Source organism: Archocentrus centrarchus, chromosome 19, assembly GCF_007364275.1.
Source record: "Archocentrus centrarchus isolate MPI-CPG fArcCen1 chromosome 19, fArcCen1, whole genome shotgun sequence".
Lineage (NCBI taxonomy): Eukaryota > Metazoa > Chordata > Actinopteri > Cichliformes > Cichlidae > Archocentrus > Archocentrus centrarchus.
Window position 1 is genome coordinate 18,398,172 of NC_044364.1, and position 21,955 is coordinate 18,420,126.

At 42.1% G+C, this 21,955-nt stretch overlaps 1 protein-coding gene across 4 annotated transcripts in view; it reads right to left on the reverse strand.

The window, feature by feature from the left end:
* Positions 1 to 971: 971 nt before the first annotated feature.
* Positions 972 to 21,955, reverse strand: part of LOC115798102 (KAT8 regulatory NSL complex subunit 1-like) — a 44,919-nt gene continuing 23,935 nt past the window's right edge. For 2 of the 4 annotated variants that reach the window (XM_030754810.1, XM_030754809.1), the window contains 13 exons: positions 14,258 to 14,399; positions 13,934 to 14,017; positions 12,355 to 12,464; positions 10,864 to 11,005; positions 8,966 to 9,131; positions 6,866 to 7,021; positions 5,580 to 5,810; positions 5,332 to 5,486; positions 3,718 to 3,842; positions 3,559 to 3,616; positions 3,031 to 3,143; positions 2,695 to 2,947; positions 972 to 2,618 (listed from right to left, as the gene is read on the reverse strand). In XM_030754810.1, the coding sequence (XP_030610670.1) occupies positions 2,403 to 2,618; positions 2,695 to 2,947; positions 3,031 to 3,143; positions 3,559 to 3,616; positions 3,718 to 3,842; positions 5,332 to 5,486; positions 5,580 to 5,810; positions 6,866 to 7,021; positions 8,966 to 9,131; positions 10,864 to 11,005; positions 12,355 to 12,464; positions 13,934 to 14,017; positions 14,258 to 14,399 (1,951 nt within the window). In that variant the 3' untranslated portion in view covers positions 972 to 2,402. The remainder of the gene's footprint in view (positions 2,619 to 2,694; positions 2,948 to 3,030; positions 3,144 to 3,558; positions 3,617 to 3,717; positions 3,843 to 5,331; positions 5,487 to 5,579; positions 5,811 to 6,865; positions 7,022 to 8,965; positions 9,132 to 10,863; positions 11,006 to 12,354; positions 12,465 to 13,933; positions 14,018 to 14,257; positions 14,400 to 21,955) is intronic. The other 2 variants (XM_030754812.1, XM_030754811.1) reach the window with 2 other exon arrangements.

Below are 21,955 nucleotides of genomic sequence, written 5' to 3' on the forward strand. Positions count from 1 at the left end.
TCTCCAGGTGGAGTCTGTGGGTTTCCAAACGTGTTAGCTGGCGAGTCTGAATTGGCTGCAGGTGAGTGTATTAGAACGAAGTGCAGTAAGCAGCTTATTTCATCTGCCCCCTTATTAGCTCCGGATCTCCTTCCATGACCGAATCAGGGAGTTTTCACTTGTTAGGTAAATGCATCGACCGCCACACTACAGAGCCACCTTTGTTTGAATGAGTTCCTTCTCCGCTGTAGTATCAGAGAAGCAGGAAGTAGACAAACTGTCTCTCAAGTGAAACTTAAACAGCTGAGTCTCATTTTGATGTTAATCTGAGTAAAGAAACTGGCTGCAAATTTTTACAGACAGGACCCTCCCGTTTATCAGGTTTCCTGCCGGCTGCAAACCTGCTGACTACTCAAAAGCTAAAATAAAAACCGGCACCAGTTTCTAAGCAGGTATTTGAATTTTTCAAGTGGAGCATTGATACCTCTGAATCTAAATAAAAACACATTCAGGAGAAAGTTGCAGTGAAGGTAATTTTCTCCATAAATCACCAGCTTCCTGCTTGTGTACTCTGGTTGGTTAAGAATTTAAAACAGGATGGACACACACACACACACACACACACACACACACACACACACACACCCCCCATTTCCAGACAATGGTGGTGCAGAAACTTCTGGGTGAAGCAGCAGGAGGCTGAGGTGGTTGCAGCTGCTGCTCTTATACTCAGAACTACAATAAAAACCTGTAGAAGGATCCACACCTGTCTTGAGTCCTCCTTTGGCAAAAGATGATGAAAACCGACAGAAGAAATTTAGATTTGTGGGCTCCGTTCATTCTGCACCACCTATGAGAAGTCCCTGAATGCTGCGTCACCTCTGTGAGGTGAGCGGTGACCTCACACCTGAGTCGAGCAGTGACATCACCCCTGTGAGGCGAGCAGTGACCTCACACAGCGAGTTTAAAATGACTTGAGCAGGACCACGGCACCAAGTTAAACATAAATGTTTTAATGGTACTATTTACAAAAAAGAAAAACAATTGAGCTTTTTGATTAGGTTATAACTGCTGCAACAATCAAACAGGTACACTGACATCTCGCTTAACTACCAAAAAAACAAAACCAAAATAACAGTGACTGAATGGCTGCGGCATAAAAAGGTGTAAAATGAAAACAACCATAGATTTTTTTTTTTTTTTTTTTGCATAGCAATTAGTTACTTTAAGGTGGAGGAAGGAGGAGGATGAGGAGGAGATTATATGGAGGATGTGGTGAAAACAAAAATCCAGTCTAGGTGTGATCGATCGGGGGGGGGGGGGGGGCAGCAGAAGATTTTCCCTTGAAGAACCTGAGCTCAGGGCGGCTTCTGGCTGAGAGCTGCTACATGTGAAATGTGAGAGGAGGAAGGAGCAGGCGTCCGTTTATCGCACCGCAATTTCTAACAGGAGGAGTGAGATCAGCTGATTCATTTCCTTTTTTAAAGTGGAAACCTTTGAGCCGCCGTGATCGGACACGAGCGTTTGTTGGCATGCAGCAGCGGCGCTTTGATGGGTAAGTGCTTTAAAAAAAAAAAAAAAAAAAACAAAACATAAAAAATTATAAACGGCATGTTGGTGCCACCCTCTCTGAAACTGAACTGAAAGAGGTGGTGACTGCAGGAGCTCTCAAACAGGAATGATTTACTATTCAAAACAGAAAAAAAGGGGAAAAAGAAAACACAAAAAAAGAGGACGAGTTCAGTCTGAACAGAAACAGAGCGAGAAAATAAACACGAGGAATGGAAAAAACTAACGAAGCAAAGCAGACTTGGCAGTTTGAAGAAGTGCTCTGGTGATTTCAGGCGACCTCTAGAGGGGGAGGAGGGAACCACATCTCAAATGTACCTGTTTATTTGGATGAGGAGGGTCTGGGGGTGGGTGAGTGGAGGAGGAAGGGCAGATTTTTTTTTTTTTTTTTCCTTGTTTTGTTATTTGTCACTCCACTAAAAATGTACATGGGAATTACAAGCAAACTAGTCAATAGAAAAAAAAAGAAAGAAACCCTTTGGCCATATTTTTGAGGAGTCCGCTACATAGTGCGCTACGAAGAGTACACGCGACGTATGAAACACCACTAAGCCCCCATGTACATTATTTAGCCTACTACAGAAATTTTTGTAACATATTTTTTATACTTTTTTTACATTTATCTTTTTTTTTTCTTTCGTGTGACAAAAAACAAGTGTCGGGAAAGGCTTCTATCTCCATAATGTTCACTAAAAACTGTGAAAAGTATTAGACTGATGTTTGAATATCAAACAACAGGAACCCATTTAATGTTATTCTGCGCTGAGGTTCTGCTTGTTAATGCCAGAGAGGAGCTGTGTGTGAGAGTGAGAAGAGGGCGGTGGGTGTGTGTGTGTGTGGGGGGGGGCCCTCATTCATCGGTGGGTGGAGGACTTGTGTTTGGGTCCGCTGCTGCTGTCATCGTCGAGCAGCGGCTCCGCGTCGTCCGAATCCAGGCGTCCGTAGCCCGTTGCTCGGCAACCTGAGATGCTGCGCATTCTGGGCCTCATGTTGGGGTCGCTCTCAACCTCGGGCTCCGGGGCCGGGTCTTCGGGCAGGGGGAAGCTGCGGCGTTCCCAAGGCGCCACCGTCTGAAAATGTCACACAGCGAGAGTTAAAAGTCGTGCAGGGTCAGCCTGAGAGCGCTTCAGAGGCGGGGCTACATACCCGCTCTTCAAAGGTGAAGTCTGGCGTGGAGCATCGCGTGTCCTCGCTGGACAGCAGCCGGTGGGAGTCTCTCGAGCAGGGTGTGTGGGGGTTGGAGGCGGTGTCGGGGCTGGCGGGACTCATAGGCGACGGCACGTGGCTGTAGTCGTGCAGCATCGGGCAGTGGCCTGGGTCTGGAGATGCGGGCTGAGGGGTGGGAGGGTTGGTCCCGCACAGCAGCGGCGTGGTCCGCCCATCGACGGACTTGTACGACCTGAGGAAGACACAGAGGAGTTGTGGATATCACAGCTGCAGCGGGACAAACACGAGGCCCTCACGCTGTGAAGCTGTTTTCACCTGCTGCCCCTCCTCTTGGCGGGAGCCAGGGCCCTCCAAGTCCAGCGGGTGCGCTCCTGGTCCTCGTAGGGCTGATGGAGCTGGATGAAGGCTGTGTCTGACAGGTCCTCCACCTGCAGACATACAACACACCATCAGGACCCCAAAACCTGCTCCCCAAATTTTCATAGAGATTAAATCAGAGAAGAACCCGGTTTGAGCGTCTATAGGGTCGAGTTAAGAAGAAATGAAGTCAAATCATAGATGAAAGCCAGGTGACTCCTCAGAGCTTCTCAGCTCAAACAATGCAAATGATGCTCAGATGTTTGTGTAACCTGCAGTAACACTATGATGAAAAAGGGAGATTTAGTTTTTGAAGCTGTCATGAGGCCACTCTGCTTCTGTTCCTAAGGTTTAAATGTAGGAGTCAGAAATATGGCTACCAGGTGTCACTGTTCGCTCACTGCCATGTGGCAGCTCAGCTGAAGTACTGAACGGATCCAAACATCCTAGTTTGATACCTGAAATCAAGACGATGTGTTCACTTACCTCCCGTTCATTCTCCTCTTCAGTTATGGGCTGCAAGAAGATGTCCACACATCGCCAACTTTACAGATAAAACAAAAATGAGTGAGTACAGGAAACCAGAGGCCACAACCTGAAGACAGCAAGTCTGTTCAGTGGGAGTGGCACCAGGCATTCATTTACCTGGGTGTGAGAATCTCTTTGTACTGAAGCTTCTCCACGCGGGTGGTGGCAGCCACAGACATGGGGATTACTATGTTGTTGATGTCGAAGGAGCTTTCACCTCGCCTCCTCTTGATTGGCTGCTGCTGGAGAACAAAGGAGAAGTATAAACAAGAGAGACTTACACAGAAATGTGCAAACAATAACAGAAGAATGAGATCAGCTCTGCCCTGACACACTTAACACAGTGAAACAGTTGCACACGCTCATATTCACTGAAGGAAGAAAGGATCAAAATTATCAATGTTAATGTGGTCATGTTAGAAGCAAAAGATGAATGTTTCTACTTCCTGTGCTGGTTGATAAATCTGAGGTTATCATGAGCTCACTTCACAAATGAGGAGGATATCTATTTGGATAATTACAGAGTCACAGGTTTGCTTGTTAATCCAATGACAGACTTTCTAAAAATTAATAAATGTTGTCCAATTTGGTGTATAAGAAAGAGACCAGCAGGCACCAATTACATACTGATGCCATAGGGAGACTGTGCAAATGAGGTGAAGACACCCTGCAAACCGCAGTCAGCTGAATTCAATTCAAACCTATTTATATAGAACCATAAACATCAGCACAGAGAAAATGAAGGATGAGTTAAAATGTTCTCAATAAAAGTTCATATGGTAGGAAGAAGATGCTGAAAACAGACCAAACTTCAGCCCAGAGGACCTCTGACATGAGCTCATCCACAACAGGAGGTTAGTCACTAATGTGCTGCAGTGTGGTTTAGATCACTCACTCCTGAAGCTGACACCCTGCTTCTGAAGCATTAAAATATCTGGTGTACACCATGAGTTTTTAAAAACTTAGAGATGTGCTAATAAAAAAGCTGAAGAAGCCGAGAATGATGACAGGATCAGGATCATTTTGGGGGTTCGTGTCTGCAGCACGTTAAAAAAGGCGCGACCTGAAACAGGGTCAACAGTTCTAGAGTTACAAAGCGGGTCCTCCAGCGGCTGGTGTGACGTTACGAGCCTGAGTGTTTATTTCCTGCAACTTTTTCTGCTCCACTAACCACAAAAAAGCAAAAACAAAGTTTCAGTTTGAGTTCACTGTTTCATTCTGAGCCCGACAACAAACACTTTGTGCGATGTGTGTTTACTGAGGCCGTGTTTTCCTCACACCCACAGCCTGAGACTTCTCCACCTTCTTATTTTTGTTTACAATTAACAGTGCAAGAGTGCAGGAAGTGATGTCACAACTCATTTGTGTACCGCTCTAAGTCTCAGTGTGTGTGAGGTCTTCTTTACTACAGAGAACACCCCCCCACACACACACACACCATGCCAAACATTTTTCCCTGAACACACTTATGTTTTTAATGCCTCGATCACATCTCGCGTCATGTGAAACCATCAGATTTCCATGCAGCTACAGAAATAAATGGAGCTCACTAATAAATTGTGAACTCTCTGCGTGTGACTGCAGATCGCAGATAAGAGCTGAGCTACAGTGAAGTCTTCTTAAAACAAAGTGAGGATGGAGGCTCCCCCCCCCCCCCCCCCCCCCCCCCTTTTTAAGAGGGTCTGTAAAACCAATCTCGTAATAAACTGAGATGCAGGCGTGCATCCTTACAGGTGTGCTCGGGATGCTCTGGCTGCTTGGGCCCAGTGGTGCAGAGTTCTCAGAAGACGTGGACAGCTGGCGCGTTAGGGGACTGTGGAGGGACGAGTGCATGTTGGCTAGAGTCGTGCAGGGGCTGCTCGAGTCCAGGAAAAGTTTGGGGGAGGCTGGAAGAAAGGGAAAGAAAAAAAATGACAGGTGGAATTAAAGGATGCCTGGAGCTCAGATAAAAGCCTTCCTCCTGCAGACGTGAAACTCACAGTCCGCTCTGTCCAGAGAGTGCTCTCTTAATCTCTTGCGGCCATAGTTCTTGTCGTAGGGCCCTAACGGGGTTGAGATGGCCTGCAGCCGCTCAGTCTTGCACACGGCCTGACCCTCGAGCCTGGTCGTGTTCATCACGGCACCGCTGCTGCTGCTGACACCACCCATGCTGCCGTCCACGGTCCTCGTCTTCTCAGCACGGTTCTTATTGTGGCCCAGTCCTGCAACACCAGGAGTACATCAGGTTACTGCCATATATCACTGATCAGGATATTTGCAAGGGGAACCTATTCTGTTCCACACCTGAGATTCATTTATATTTCCTAACCACAATTTGTTCATACTTTACAAATGAATTTAGAACTGCCTCACACCGTTCGTACATGTAAACGATGAAAACACACGTTTAAGCTGATTATCATCATTATTAAAGAATCTGAACTTAAGATCTAAAGAAAAAAAAATGAACTGAGAAGGAACACATCAAAGTAAAGATGTTTCAGAAATGGGCTGCATGCAGACAGCACACGTCTGCAGAGCTGAAATGGTGTCCACGTTTCATGAATCCAACAGTATTTTTGTGTGCGCTTATTAAGTAAAAACATTGCTACACAATGAGGCCCAGTGAGAGCAGCCAGCCCTCAATAGGTCCTCTCCAGTGTGTCAGCAAAGCCACAAATTCCTAATATTTACTATGATGATTATGAAGTACATGCGAGTCCCTCTGCTCACATCTCATGTTCAAAATTTAATCCACAAGCTTTGTTGTGTTTAATTACAATGCTCACTCTGCTTTTAACCATGTTTTTTAATTTAAATGTGCTCACCTCGATTGGAAAGCATTTTGTTTTTGGGCTGCATAAATAAAAATGATCTTATATGACAACATTAAATCTTCACATTTGAATCGGTGGAATTATTAAATAAGACAAAAACAAAGTGGCTAAATCTTAGCAGCATCAGGCTCTCCCCTCGTGCTTCTCAGGAAGCAGATTTCCTTCCGAGAAGCGTCTGAGCCCAGTGAAATTAGGAAATCGAACAGTTACTGGGACAAAGTGGACTGTGAAACACACACAGCTGGAGTTAAACAGAAACCTGACCTGCAAAACCACAACACAACAGAGTGTCCCAATAATGTGCCGACTTTTAAAAATCTCATTTCACAATATCTTACATTTGTACAGTTTTTTTTCATGTCTTCATGTCTTATATTTTGAATGTGAAAGTATTACTGTGCATGCTCGCTGGCGTGAAGAAGCAGAAATCTGACAGCTTTTGTACTTACTGACTGCCATAAGCGAGTTGGTGAACTTGTGCTTCTCTTTGGACGAGGAAAGCTTGTGTTTGAGGGAGAGCTTCTTCAGTGGTTTGCTCCTCTCCAGTGACTTGGTCTGCCACTGGCTCTTCATCACCTGCTGCAGACGCAGACCTATACAAACATCTGAGGAAGACAACGGCAGAGTCTCAGAAACGTGCCATGAACGAAGATTTCAGACGGTGGATTCCTAAAGGGAATATTATCCTTTTCCTTATTTTCTGACAAATATATTCTGTTGCAGTGATGGATTGTCACACGTAAACATGGCAAAAGTTTCAAATGAATGAGATCAGTGTATGCTGCAGTAATCCCTGAGAGTCAGAAGCTCAGGCTTCAGTCTGATCCAACACACTCAGCCTCAGGCATTTTCTTCTACTCTTGGTGCGATGTGTCAGAGGGGTTCTCCTTAACATGGTCATCTGAGGCGCACAACTCGACCTACATGCTTGTTTACAAGGGGAAGCCAATCAGAAGCTGGCTTGTTTCACACAGATGATGAACTGAGGGTACTTCTGTAGAATTTAACTCAAATCTTTGCCACCACAGGATGTGTTCAAATGTTTTTCAAAGTAATCGTAATGAGGAATGTGTTTTCAATGACTGGGTAAACTCAGGTTCAGTTGGCCCAACACACCTTGTAGCACAGATTAATATTATATCAAAGTGCAGCCTGGCCCCAGTTCAACTTCAGTTGGTGTCTCTTTCACACCATACATCAATGTTTCAGAAAGTGATAGTGGTTGTTTCTTCACATTTCTGATCCCATTAATTTCCAACAAGTGCCTTTAAATGATAAATATATCTATAAAAATACGTCTTGTTTTTAACCAGTGTCTGTTATGTAGCAGTACTACTAGAATGTGGCAGTAATGCACATACAAGCTGTCAGTCAGACACCATTAAGCAACAAAAACAGAAGCAGAAAGCACTGCTAACCACCAGGCGTCAGACGGGTGAGAGTAGATGCTACTGCACACACAGGAGAATCATGCAAAGCCAAAACATCCTGTTTGAAATGTCTTTAAAAAAACAAAACTTAAACTAAAAGTGTGATCCTGCTCAAATGTCTGCCACAGACAGAACCATTTCAGTGTGGATGGTCAGTAGTACTTCAGGCTTAAAATGACCATCCCCAATATGAATCATGCTAAGCTACTCAGAGTCTAAGAATACAAAAAGACATTTAGCTGAAAATGAGTGTTATTACCATCTGCGGTTTAGTGAGTCACATAGAACAAGCCTTAGATCAGCACTGTTAAACTTGTTTTAGTTCCTGGGCAGTACTGGGCCAAGTTAGATCACAAAAACTACAGTCTAATAATCTTTATCCGTTTTCCCCTCTCTTTTCACACTGAAAATGTTTACATTTAATGAACTACTGACTCACAAAACTGATGATGAAACAGCCTGAGATCGCTTTAAAAAAACATGACTAACCATGGCAAAGAAATGCTGCTGTAGTAAACCCCCATGCTTAGACTTCAAGAAATAAAGCTGTAAAATTACAGGGTAACGTACGGGCAGCCCATGACTGTCCTATAATTAAACACAAATGCTGTTAATTCACAAAAGATTCTGATATTTAATTCAGTTAGTTTTTCATGTGGAATTTTTTAAAAATTTAAAAAAATCTTATTTCCTGTCACTGGATGGCTTCTCTGTTACCCATTTATTATTAATACCAAATGTAAAACAGTGACATGTTCAAAGGTTTCGGCCTCCCTCTGGGGTCGAATCAGACCACATAGTGAGCTGAATCTCGCGCCAGGCCATGTCCGACAGTCTACTCTGAGAGCTTCAGTCAAACCTGCTTCATTTGTCTACGTTGGTTCAAACTTTTCATTTTCTGATCTGTAATAAAACAAGAAATTCCTTTCTAATTACAAAGACGGCTTCGTTTGAATTCTGTGCTGAGCTACTGCAGAGAGAAAGACTGAGGAAATGACTAAATGTGTTCAGCAGAACTTCCTGCAGAGGCTACAGCCACGCCTTGTTTGTCTTCCCCTCTCCGTCTAAAGAAGGAAATGACTGCGTAAACTCGAGCTCTGCTTTGAGCCCAGTACTGACCGTCGGGGAAGGAGAGGATGGGATGGACGCCAAGATCCAGCCTTGACAGGCGCTCCAGGGTGGGCAGCTCGTACTGAGGGTCCTCTCTGGGGGTGGGCCAGCCACCGCACATCACACAGCTGGGGTTAACCCTGCAGTTACACTGGATACAGCTGCTCCTCTGGGCCTGCCAGGAGGACAAGCGAGAGCGGTTGCAAATCATTCATGGCCAAGCTGTGATTATTAATAATTCACCCGCTTCACCGACACGGCCGTTCAACACTTATTAAGTGAGTCATGCCAGAAAACGTTCTGCTCTTTAGAGCCACTGACGTCATGTTCACAGCATCTCTGCTTTATGTCTGTGCTTTATTTTTTAAAATTGCTCTATTATTAGTTCTATTTGGTACTTTACTGCTTTTTTGTTTTTTTTTTTAAACATACAAAAATAAACATAACAGACTGCATGTACTCATTAAACTCCTAGTTGTTCTGTAGATTTTTTGGTTTCCATTTTATTCATTTTTGTTATTCAACTGTGGCTCATGTCATTTTTACCACATTGAGGTATTCCACTTTATTTAAGTCAAGTTGTTACAAGTTGAGTTTAATTATTCTGGTTGTTCCACTAGAATAAAATTATACATATACTGACAGACAAAAACGAGCTTTTCTTAAACCTTGTAAATCACTGGTTTTCAAACCTTTCAAAGCACACGCGTGTTCATGCTTGCAGAAAAAAATCCTCGATCTCATCTCAGATATCATCAGCTCTTCTTTTTATCATAGATCATCAGCGTGTGGATGTACTTGACACCTACTACTCTGCTGTACTTTGACCCACACGAGAAAGAGATCAGTGTTCACTATCAGTCTAATCCTGGCTGTCTCCTGGATCAGTGCTGGACTTTGAGGACATTTTTAGTTTGTTCAGTCCTTCAAAAACTATAAATAAATAAATAAAAATGAGTGGACAAGCAGACGCCCACAAGCTGATCAATTTGGAGCTGTGATAAGTAATATAAAGCCAATCAATCAGGAGTTGGCCCAGAAGCATGTATCCACCGCAGAGAACTGCAGACATTATGAAGAAGAAGAGTCAGCACTGTAAACACTGACTCTCTGCATTTATTAAAAGGCTTTGAAACATGTGCTAAAGATTGTTCTTCACTATATAATAAAAACATGTAAAAAGCAAATGTCTGAAACAAAACTTCTCTCACTGTAATCATAAGACGCAGCATTTTAAAACCACTGCTGTAGAGGATTTTACGGGGTGAATAATGTTTAATGGAATGTTTGTTCTTCTGAACTGACAGGACGAGAATTATGTGGACTGAAATGTTTGGAGTTTAAGGAGCTTTTTGGTCGTTTTATTTTAATGTCCACTGGCTGTTTCTCTGTTTAAAAAAAATAAAATAAAATACTGTTTTTAAAGAATAAAAAGAATGTGAGTGCACGTTTGTAGTAGAAGAAGAAACATTCTTCAGTTTAAAAGCCTCACAATTAGAGACTTAAAAGTCACACTCAGTCTTTCAGTTACAGGGTAGGCAGGAGTGCGAACAATCAGAGAAATGTTCCCATTTTTCCCTCAACTAAAACTTGTGAGTCGTCACATGGAGCAATTACTCCCCTTTGTTGTTTGACTCTGAAGGAAAATGTCCTACTTTTACTCTGTTATCAGGTCACAAACCAGCCATAGAGTGAAGTCTAAAACACACTAGATGTTGTCCAACAATGAGCCCTTTCATTGCTCTTAAATGTACAAAACTGAACATTCAGCATCTTCACACCGTTTCCACAAAGACTTCAGTATCAAGCCTCTTTCCACAAGTGCATCCTCTCAGCTTCTTTAAAGTCAAACTAATGAGTAATCACACAGGGGCTAACTACAGCTTCTAAACAAGCAAAAATCTCACCTTGCCGTTAACGTTGGGCACAGTGTTGGGCTGAATGAGTCGCCGCCGGCGGCAGCTGATTAGCGGCCGTGTGCGCGCAGCCACGCACGTGCCGTCGTAGGCTAATGGCTGCTGGTGCTTGGCTTCCGTGCTCTCCGCCATCCTGCAAGACAGATGGAGCAACAAAAGAGCGAGAAACATTAACACCCAATAAAGACTGAAAATGAAAGACTTTCATGTCACTATAATTACTGATGAACGCCCGGCAGAGCTATACATTAATCTTGTTAGTTTAAAACTCAATGTGACTTCTGGACCAGGTGTATGATGGAGATGAACTGTCACCTTAAATTTGACAAACTTAGCAAAAACAAAAGGATTTATTTACTTTTTAAGAAATCTAAATTACTGAACATACAGCACACTAAAAACTCTTCTAGCAGTTTAAAATCTCCATTTGTTGACTGTTATTTTATGTGACAGAGCGTGAGAAAAATCTACCCATGTGAACATTTCACACTCTTCCTCAAAGTGTGGAACCATGTTTGTCCCAATCTACCGTACTATAGATATTTAATGCTCATAACTTAAGCAGATTTTCACACACAAACTTTGGACACATCAACAGAATCAGGTCAAGACACGTTGGCCATGATGCCTTTTGGGTCCTTAATTAAAAATCAATCAGTGCCCCTTCAGTACCAATAATCATGGGGGTTACTGAACAGGTCTTCTCCAATTAAGCAAAATGTGTGAAAATCTGCTATTTTTAACTTTCTGGGGGAAGCACAGATATTCAATCAGGACACCAAGCTTAACGTTTCCTCTCTGACCCCCAATGAATGTTTATGCCAAATTTGAGAAAAATCCACAGAACAGTTTTCGTGTAATTTCCAGATGGTACAGAGCACACACACGACAACAGATATTAAATCCACAGGACTGAAACCTAAAGTGAAACAAGCAGTCATCCTGGAAACCAACGGAGAAGAAACACCACAGAAACCTCTGATTCATACACGGCCACAGTTTAACGTCACATGGACTGTTTAACCTGACCAGCTAATATTTACACTTTCACATTTGCTAAGAAAATGTCAGAGTTCAGAACATTTGATGTTCAGATGTCTGTTTTAAGATGCAGAATTAAGTATGCCTAAGTATGCTTGGGAGGGAGGAGGGAACAAAGTAGTTGACAGATTGTTTCCATAGTGGATATTCTGATAGCATGAGGCAAATTTTATTCAAGTTGGCTCCATTTATTGCCAAAGTATGACTCGCCAGTGAGCAAGGCTGCACAACGCAGAGATCCTGACACCAGCTCACCTACATGGATGTGTTTGCTGTCTATGAAAAAGGTTAATTACTTTTCTACTAGTCATTCCAGCTCCAAGTAAAATCAGCATTTTTTTTTCGCTGCAAATCCAAATGAAGGACTCCCCTTTCGCATTTCTTGGAAAGGCCCGCTGCCTTTCTGGGAACTTGGAATGAGGTAATCATTAGCAGCCGTACCTGCTGAGGACGCCGTTGACTGGCTGTCCGTTTTGACCTTTCCAAGGGCCCGGCTCTGTGCTGCTGATGTGGGCGGTGCCCGTGTGCTCCAGCCGTTCTGAACCGGCATCCTGCATTGACAGATAAGACCAAAACCAGTTAGACTACACCTCATGTTAACTGGCAGGCTCAGCACTGGGGCAGCCGGCGGTATTTCAGCAAATGCATTAGAGACAAAGTGAATCATCCCGGTCCTGTGGCCTTGAATTATTCAGTCTAGATTTGTGCCGAGGCCTGGACTCTCCCAAGGTTTAAACCATCAAGATGCAAAGCCTGAACTACCTTTTCACAAGCTTTTACACACACACGAACAGTTCTATGATTTCAATCAACCTTATGTCATTTCACAAATGCCTGCTCCACATTTCTCTATCACTTAACACTCAATAGCTGAGTGTGTATTTTACTTTGCAAAGTTTCATTTTGCTGTTTTCATTGTAAACCTATGTAGGTTTTTATGTGTTTATATTCTGTGTCGCAGTGAGTTTCAGTATAATGAAATGTGCAACATGAATAAAAGTGCCATTTATACAGCAGCTCTGCTGCAAAAGCCGATTACCTTTAAGACGAAGACAGAAAAACATTTAGTTTAATGAGGTTCAACATGTGGCAGGCCAAATGTAAACTGCTGTGATGAGAGGCTGCACAGCTGCAGTCAAACACACACAAACAATTTAAACACATCCAGACAGACCGACTCATCCTGAGACACATTATATGGATCTTTTTTTTTTTTTTTTTATAAAACTGCTTTCATTCAGTCAGACCTGAGAGACAGATAAAAAGACAATTTCCTGTGAACACTTTCATTTCCACCTGTGTGAGAACAAACAAGCTGAATGTTTTTAGTCATTATCAGGAATAGACTTAAGTTAAAGCAGAGCTTTTATTTACTCACGAGTGCAGCAGCCGAGGCTCAGACAGAGGGCTAACTAAAGGCTATGAATAGGTTTATTTATAAGAACTGTTGAAGCCTAAAGACTTATCTAGCAGCATTTTTCTTGGCCTTTGTTGGAAGAACTAATTAAATTATAGCTTAAAGTTTTTTAGGCTCACTGTCACCAGACACAGACGGGCAAAGCAAGTCAAACTTTCTTAATCTTCATAAACAAAACTGAGCTGCTGATGCTTATGTATTTAAACTTCATTAATTCTACTTATTTCAAGCTCTGTATTTTTAATTTTTGGACTGTTCTAGCATAGCTGTGCATGACTCACAGTTCAAAATAATCCTTTTTTCAGCTTATATTGGGGCCTAAATGCAGCCTCTCGGTCCACCCTCCAAGGTTTTTCCTGAATTTTTGGTATCCACCAAACCTTCATATTCAAATTATTTTTAATGACTTTTGGCAAACTGGGCATCACTTAATCAAATATTTAAATTTTTTTTTCTTCAAATGTCAGCATGTACCATTTTAACAACACAACAGAAATTAAGAAAAAACATAATAGGTCCACAAAAAGGTTAAAAAAAGATTTTAAATTAGCAGCAGGTACTGGTTTGTTAGGGGTCTATTTTAAAAGGACCAAATCTGCTTACCTGAGTATTTACAGGCTCCGCCTTCACTTCTGTCCCACCTGCAAGCACCCCGCTTGGAGAAACGCCTCCCAGCTCTACCGAGCCCTGCGGAGTGAAGAGATGAACATTATACTTCCAATTCAAAGACAAATAAAGAACTGCCAGTTAAAATGTATCACAGAAGTTATTTTTCATCCTGTAGCCTTGGTGGAAAAAAAATGGATAAAAGGCGTCTTTTCTGATTTTATGACCTCCAACAGAAGCTATTAAAGTTTTGTTTTTCCCTGCAGATCAGAGATGCTGCTAGAACTGCACAGACGTGGTCAACAAATGGGATGGACTGACTTTGCTGGCGCGGATCTGTCTGTAGATGTCCGTCTGCTGTCGGATGCGGTACTCCAAGTCCGAGATGTGAGCCTGGAGCCAGTTCCAGTGGCTGATGATGGCAGCTCTCTCCACAGTGTAGCGGCTCTCTGCCCGCTTCCATCTGTCGGGGGGGAAAAGATGACGAGATGAGAATTTTTTTTTTTTCTCCACATGTGTCAAGATCAAAGCTGCTCCTTACAAATTGTAATCTGGCCAGCAGATCCCTTTAGGTCCCTAATACATTCCAGCCTAACTTCCTGTAGCAAAGGTTTGAACTCCATGGACACGTCAAACTAAACAAACAGACACACCTAAACAAGCCAATGGGCTAGCACAGAAAACAAGAAGGAACGTTTATGCTGAAGGCAGACAATCTGAACTGAGATGGGAAACTGATTAAAACTATCAGGACCAGCCTGAAGAGACGAGGGCCGCAAAAGCAAAAGCAGCATTCTTAAATCTTCTGCACTGGAAAGAGTCAAATTACAAAGAGCTGTTACGGCTTCGGAAGGCTGCACTGATCATTTTTTTCCTTTTTTTAAAAAGAAACTACCTACAAAACTAAACATGCTTGTTAAGCCTGACAGACGTGTGACAGAACAAAGAAAGATTATTTTGCTTTTATTGTGAGGTGTGGGGTATTAGCAGCAGATGTCTAACTCAGGCTTGTGAAACAAGTCACTGAATTATCTATGGTCTTATTTTTCCTCTATTAAATGTTAAAAAGGCTGATAAGATTTTTTTTCCTGTGAACTGGTTGAGGGCCTGATGTGGATTAATTTGCACATGAAAAGGCTTGATGAGACATATTTGATCAAAGTATTTTCATGAGACATATGACTTGTTTTTCCTGGCTTAGAATGGACCTTCTGGGGAGGGTGGGGTGACTACTTATGTGGACATGATTTATCCATATACTGTAAAGACATTAAGTCTGAAATTCATCCACTTTGTTATTTCTGACTATACGACAGACGAATAAATGAGCAAATGAACTGCAAATAACCAAAAACTGGCATTTTATTACAATGCCGGTCGTTTTCTTTGGGCCCTGGCTAAAACCTCTTCGGGGTTGCCAAATGTTGCTCTGTGCAGGCAGAAACACCAGGCTGGTGTCGATTAGTCAAAAAAATAAATGAAAAACGACGGCAGCACTTGTCCTGAACACGGTCTGAAAAGGCTCACTTCTAATTGTGGTGTTTCACAAAAGGTCAACTTAGAGAGAAAAAACTGTGATAACTTAATTACCAGTGCTGTAACTTTAAATAAAGAGGAAGAAACAGCTCATGAAGTAACACATCTCATTGAGATTAACTGCTCATCCTGTCCACTCATATCTTCTCTTCCTGCTGGGGAGATGATCCAGAGGAACTCCTGCTTTTATTAAGGCTTTCTGTGACTGAAGTCAAATTAATTAATGATAATCCTGAAGACAGCAACACAGCTGCAGAAAAAACAAATGCAAACTGAATTATGGTGAACTTCAACTTCACTTTGATCATTTTAATATAGCTCAAAATCTGTATTTATGGAGCTTTTTATGCACAAATCTACTGTCCTCACACAAGGAAACAATTTGATAAGCAGCAGATTTTATTATGGATGGCAGTTTGATGTTCATAGGTCACCTGTAGGTCTAACACAGCCAGCTGACAACAGTTCAAAACATAACAGGATATTGTATGAAAAGGAAAATGCAGTGTAAATTTACATGAAACTGTGGGATGGCATTTCTTTCCTTTAATGAAGACTGCTTCACTGTGTGCTCTGCTAAAGGAGGTAATAAAGGAAGCATTGACACACCTTCCCTTTGCATCTGAGATTTTTTTTTTTTGGCCTTTCACGGCTTTATGTGATGGTTGCGGTGGAGAGAGAGACAGGAAATTCGGAGGAGGGATGCAGGGGGAGACATGCGGGAGATGGTGACAGGCCGGGACTCAAGCCTGCGCTTCCCACACTGCCACGCGGTATATGTATACAGTCACCTGCTCAACCTCTGAGCCATTTAAACAGTTCTTATTGTGGCTACCTCCAAGTCATTTCACGCAGAAACCTTCTGAAACTGACTATTCAACATCAGCTGAGCTCTTCATGTGATAGCCAAATCCCAGTGTGGCCCTCAGTGAAACTGCACTTATTTATTCCACTACAGTTATTAGTCTGTTCCCGGTGCTTACGCCAGCATGTTCCTGTGTCTTACTGAACTATTACTACACACTAAAACTGATCATTTGGAGCATTCCCACTGTCAGACTGCAGAGGTCAGTGAATCAGCGTTATAGCAGAGCTCCCAGCAGTGGCAGCTGCAGGCAGCCTGGAAAAGCATTAGAGTCAAAAAAATAACATGATTAGACATGCATTATAAATATATGGAGAAATAAAAAATTTAAAAACAGAACTGGGGGTTTCCACTGCAGGGTATACTCTGTGAGAAAGGAACGAGTGCCAGCTGAGAGCAGGGTACTCCATTTTACCAGTATGACACACAGAATGGCCATTTCAAAGGCAGACATGAGAGGAAAATGTCTGCTCCTGCAATGTGCGGAAGCAACCACAGAGGTCGCCATTTCTTCCAAACACAGGGCCGCAGAGGCTGTGGATGAACAATGAAAGTAATGACTCAGATGGCAGACAAAGGTAGACCTTGCACTCCCTTTTTTTCCCTCTCTCTTCCCCTCACCCCCACCCCCAACCTCTTCAGTTTCCAGAGCCTCCACCAGGACACAGGTAGATGGGAGAGAAAGAGGGGCAAGATGGGAAAGGAAGCTCTGGCACTCTGGAGGGGAACAGAGGGGCTTTAAAGGAAATCTACAGGCCACAGGGTGCAGGAGGGGGTGGGGCTTGGTGCAGACACTGGAATAACCAATAATCCAACCAGGAATGCTGCCTTCCTGAGGAGCTGAGGGGAAGCAGCGGCCCTGTGGCTCTGAGGCAGACATCATCCACCAATCAGTGCAATCAGACGTCTCGATTCCTTCCTCAACACATCTGCCGCTCTTATGGCTCGTTTGGTACAACACAGTATGAAGGACACTGCTGCAAACAGCTGCAGTGTTTCCTGCTGGCACCACTTCCTGATGCTCTTCGACATACTCAGATTTAAAAAAGAAAACGTGCTGCTGCAAAGCTCCCAAACACACCCACGACTGGTACAATGATCACTCATTCATCGTTCCCTGTGAACCAGTAGGGTCAAACATGAGGTCCGGGGGCCCAAAGTTGGCTCACCAAAAGATCAGGATTTAACCTGCTCGACAGCTTTGACTACAGTGAAGTCATTATCTGACCTGTGGGAAGGTGCCTTACATGTAATAAAGCTAATGAGACTGTGCTGCCCAACTTAACAGAAGCCTATCAAATGGCCAAAACTAAAAGTAAAAAGTATAAACACACTCCCACTTCCATTCTCAATGAAAGTTCTGACCTGCCCTCTTCAGAATCAGCCAATTGTTTTTACAGCAACTTCCATATACTTAATGAAGCCAAGTATTAATTCATACTATGAATATGAACAGGTTACAGGCACTCAAGGTGTATAGGGGTGGGTCGACATTTGGCAGTATTTTTGAGCCACATGAAATTTTCAGGGCTGGAAAACACATTTAAACAACCAAATCAATTTTACACCCACTCCAACGGTCACGATCTGACACCAAAATCTTGTTTTTGTTCAGCTCTGGGCAGAAAGAATCACAACTAGTAGATGAACCTGATATCCAAATGTAGGTAAATTAAGACCTCTCATATGCTGTGACTTTTTTAATGGCCAGATAGCTGTATCACATGGTGATGGGACCCTTTAAAAATTACCCAAAGTGTACTTTTTGAAGTTTTCTCCAGTGAATTATCAGAAAACAGATCAAACAGCCAGCCTTCCAGGGTATCCGTTTCTCTGTGGCACAGACATCAAATTAGTAAAGTTTTGCTGCTGAAACTAGGATATATCCCGTAATACTGATGCTCAGAGTCAGTCATTAAAAAGAATAAATAAATAAATAAAATGTGCAGAATAAAAATGAGATTTTCAGCCTTGGTGACAATTTTTTCCAATAGAGATGAAATGTGTTTTTCAGCCCTGAAAATTTCCTATGGATATCACCTGTAGGGCTCACAAAGGCTGTAAAAAATAAAATGACTTAAAAAGCTAAAAAATCCAAACCACCCATTTATACTTCAAAAATCTTTAACTTAATAAAATTTGATATGAATTCATTAAATAAGGTTATTGTACAAATATCAGCAGATTCTGACATATAAGGACAGTCAAACCATCAAAGCATGTGTGCACACATCAGCGTCTCACAAATGCTTAAGTTCCTGTCCTTGAAAGTAAAAGTAAAGCATCACAGCCATAAGGAAAGATCAAATGGGAACACAGTGTAGCTCCAGTTCTCGGTGCACCTCATGAGGGCTAAGAGACTGGATATGCCAGATGAAATTAAAGTGTAAAAACTCTCAAATCAGATAACAGAAGTGATGCAGGAAGAGCTTCAACTGCAATTGACTGAAACACAAACAGAGCGATCATTACAAGCCCAATGACCTCAATCACCAGTGACTGAGGAGGATGAGAAAGAGGAGGGGGCAGTTTGAGAAAAAGCACTACTACCCCACTTTTCCCTCCCAACGAGGAGCTCCACCCCTCCTTCTCTAATCAGGACAACTCCCCCCCCCGCTCCCCACACACAAAGTGCCATCAGCAGCCGCTTCAGCGGCCGTTTTCTGGCTGTCAGCACATTCTACATTGTGGTGCTTCTCTGGATGCTGCACATATGTTGTCTATAACATAGTGACCCCTTCCAAAACCACTCAATAAGGCTGCCAAGCTCTCTCCACCCAAAACCAGCAGGTCTCTGAAACACCTGATAACTCCTCCACTGGAAACGCGTACACAGCAGACACCTCATTGGAAAACAACCTATGGATGTTAACCGGGGTACAACAATCCAATGTGTGGCCTGGACATCGATACAATCCTCACTCAAAAAGGCTCGGCCTGACATGTAGACTTGCTGTTCTGCCGTTCACTTGGTAACAAAAGGACTGGCAGCTTGGGATGAACTGATCTCTCAGATATCAGTCTGCTCCTGATCAGAGATTGGTGAAATCAACATACCGATCTATTGGCCAATCTGTTCAAATCAGCTCTATGCTGTGTGTTTCTCTCACCATGAGCTAGAAGCAGCTAGCACAAACACCCATAGCACGGCGGACGCTAAAAGCTGAACCTAGCTTTGATATACATGTGGCATAGATTATTTAATGTTACTTATTAATTCATTTCATCATTATACTACTGTATTACACTTATCTGCTGTGTGTTTGTTTTGAAAATGTGCATGTGAGGATGACGACTCACCTACTTCAGACCAACGCTACCTACAGGTAGAATTTGTGTCATGGAAATTATTCTGATGTTAAATATTAGTTCCACGTGGCATTTCTCCCAGGCTGCTTGCATCCCACCTGTCAAGACCCCGGCCACACACTGAGAATCACTGAGTAGCAGAAACACATTGCCATGAATTTGATCACTTTCCCTGTGTAACAGTGAAGTTGAACCATATTCAGCTCCAGTTGCCCTCAAATGGTGTCAAAAAGTTCTTGTACTACTGTCAGCGAGGTCAGGAGATTCCCAGCTGATGGGTTTTTAAGATGCAGCATGCTGGTACTCAAATATTTCCACGTGCAAAAGCAGATTCACTTTTTGTAGACTTTATGTAAATCCTGCCAAAATTTCACGTAACTTCAAACTATGGTCAAAATCAGCTGAAACAACTGAAAAGCTCAGGCGACACTTGATCTCTTTCACTCTAATATAAAAGGCAGAAGCTAGAAAGATGAATCGATGCAACACTCACCGGGAGGCTTTTATTGTAGTATTACGGTAATATAAGCAATACATTTTATGTACAAAGTAACTAAAGCCATTTTTAAGTTGAGCTCTGTGTTGCAATGACTCCCAGCCTCCTCCTCAGAGTAAGGCTCTGCAGCTAATCTAATTTCTTTTTTTCTTTTTAAATTAAAAAAAAAAAAAAAAAAAATCAAATTTCACTTACAATTTTAACTTCCACCACTTATTAAAAACATAATCAAGATAAAAGTGCTCTGTTTTTGTCCTTTACCTTCGCCCCTCCCTAGAGAAGAGAAAAAAATAAATAAATAAAAATCTATTCATCGGGCAGTGGTGGGTTTAGTTCTCATTAGTTTATTCAGTTAGAACTAAACCCACAATCACAATCATGATCTCACTACTGACCAGACTTTAGTGCCATAATCCGACACAGTGAAGAACACATCTTATTTAACACTGGTACTGGATCATTATGGCAGACACATGAAGCCAAAAGTACTGGGATCAAAAAATGGGAAAAGTTGGATCACAGCATCCCTAACAAGTCTAATCATCTTTCAGCCCTCCTCCAAACTCCACAGTGAGTGCTTCACTTCCTGTCCAAACAATTTACTAGTGACTACTAACTTCTGTGGTTGTGTAACCATTAACGAGTCTTATAAACTGCAATCTGTACCACAATGTTTTTGTTTATCATTTCATCATTATGAGCACATGCTGATTATAGTGTATACAGGCATGTCTGCTGTATGCGAGGGGCTTAGCAGAGAGATTTTTAGAAAAGCCAAGCTTCACTGCTGATTTTTTTTTTTAAATTAATAAAACTAACAAAAACAAAACACAAAAAATGGAATAGAACACTGTATGTTGGGCAAGTTAATGGTGTTTCCACCAATCACTGACAGTTATGAGTTCACCTCTGAAGCAAAACAAAGTCCTGACTAATTTTTTTTTTCTTGCTCTCAGTAGCTTTCAGTTTTCTTGCTCTTTTCAAATTAAAAGCAGCATATTAAGGTACTGAGTAAAGAGGCTCTTTTTACAAGCATTCTAAGAAACCTCCGTTTTCCTCCTCAAAAAGGTTGAAAACACAAAAGCAGTGAAGATGAAGCTGTCTTTGTTTCTGCTGACCCCTGAGTGGGTCTGATGCACACAGCAGCAAAGAGGATAAATCGAGCTGGAACAGGAAACTACACATTAAAAAAAAAACAAACAAACAAAAAAAATGAGTCTTGATCAACCACCTGATCAACAAGCATAAAAGATGAAGTGTCTTGTTTACCCGCTTCCTTCTACCACCACTTTAAGAGTTACAGAATGAAGTTAAAATAAAAGCTGTCTCCATGTTTGGCAGATTTAAACACACTGCTGAAAGCCAGCAGCAGCCACCTTCTGAACCACGCAGGGGTGAACTCAATCACACTGGTTTCAAAGATATAGTAACTGCTTATTCACTTATTTGGAAAATGTATAGAATATGAATGTATTTGATTTTTGTGGGGACTAGTAAAACTGGATAATAATATAACTAATAATTGTTGTCAGAAGGTTTTTCTTAACTTGTACAAAATATTAAACATTAATATAGGACAAAAGATTTAAGTGGATTTCATTAACTTTAATTATAATTTAACTAAATAAACTAAAATAAACAAACATGAACTGAGGTAAAACTGCCATAGCCTGAGAGTATTTTTTGGACTTTTAATAAAGTAAAAGGGCCAACTGTTTTATCTTAATTATCTTGTTTTACCTTGTTTAATACAAAATCTGATAAACTGCACAGCCGAGCACAGACAACACTATTGTGCATGTAAATAAAAGTC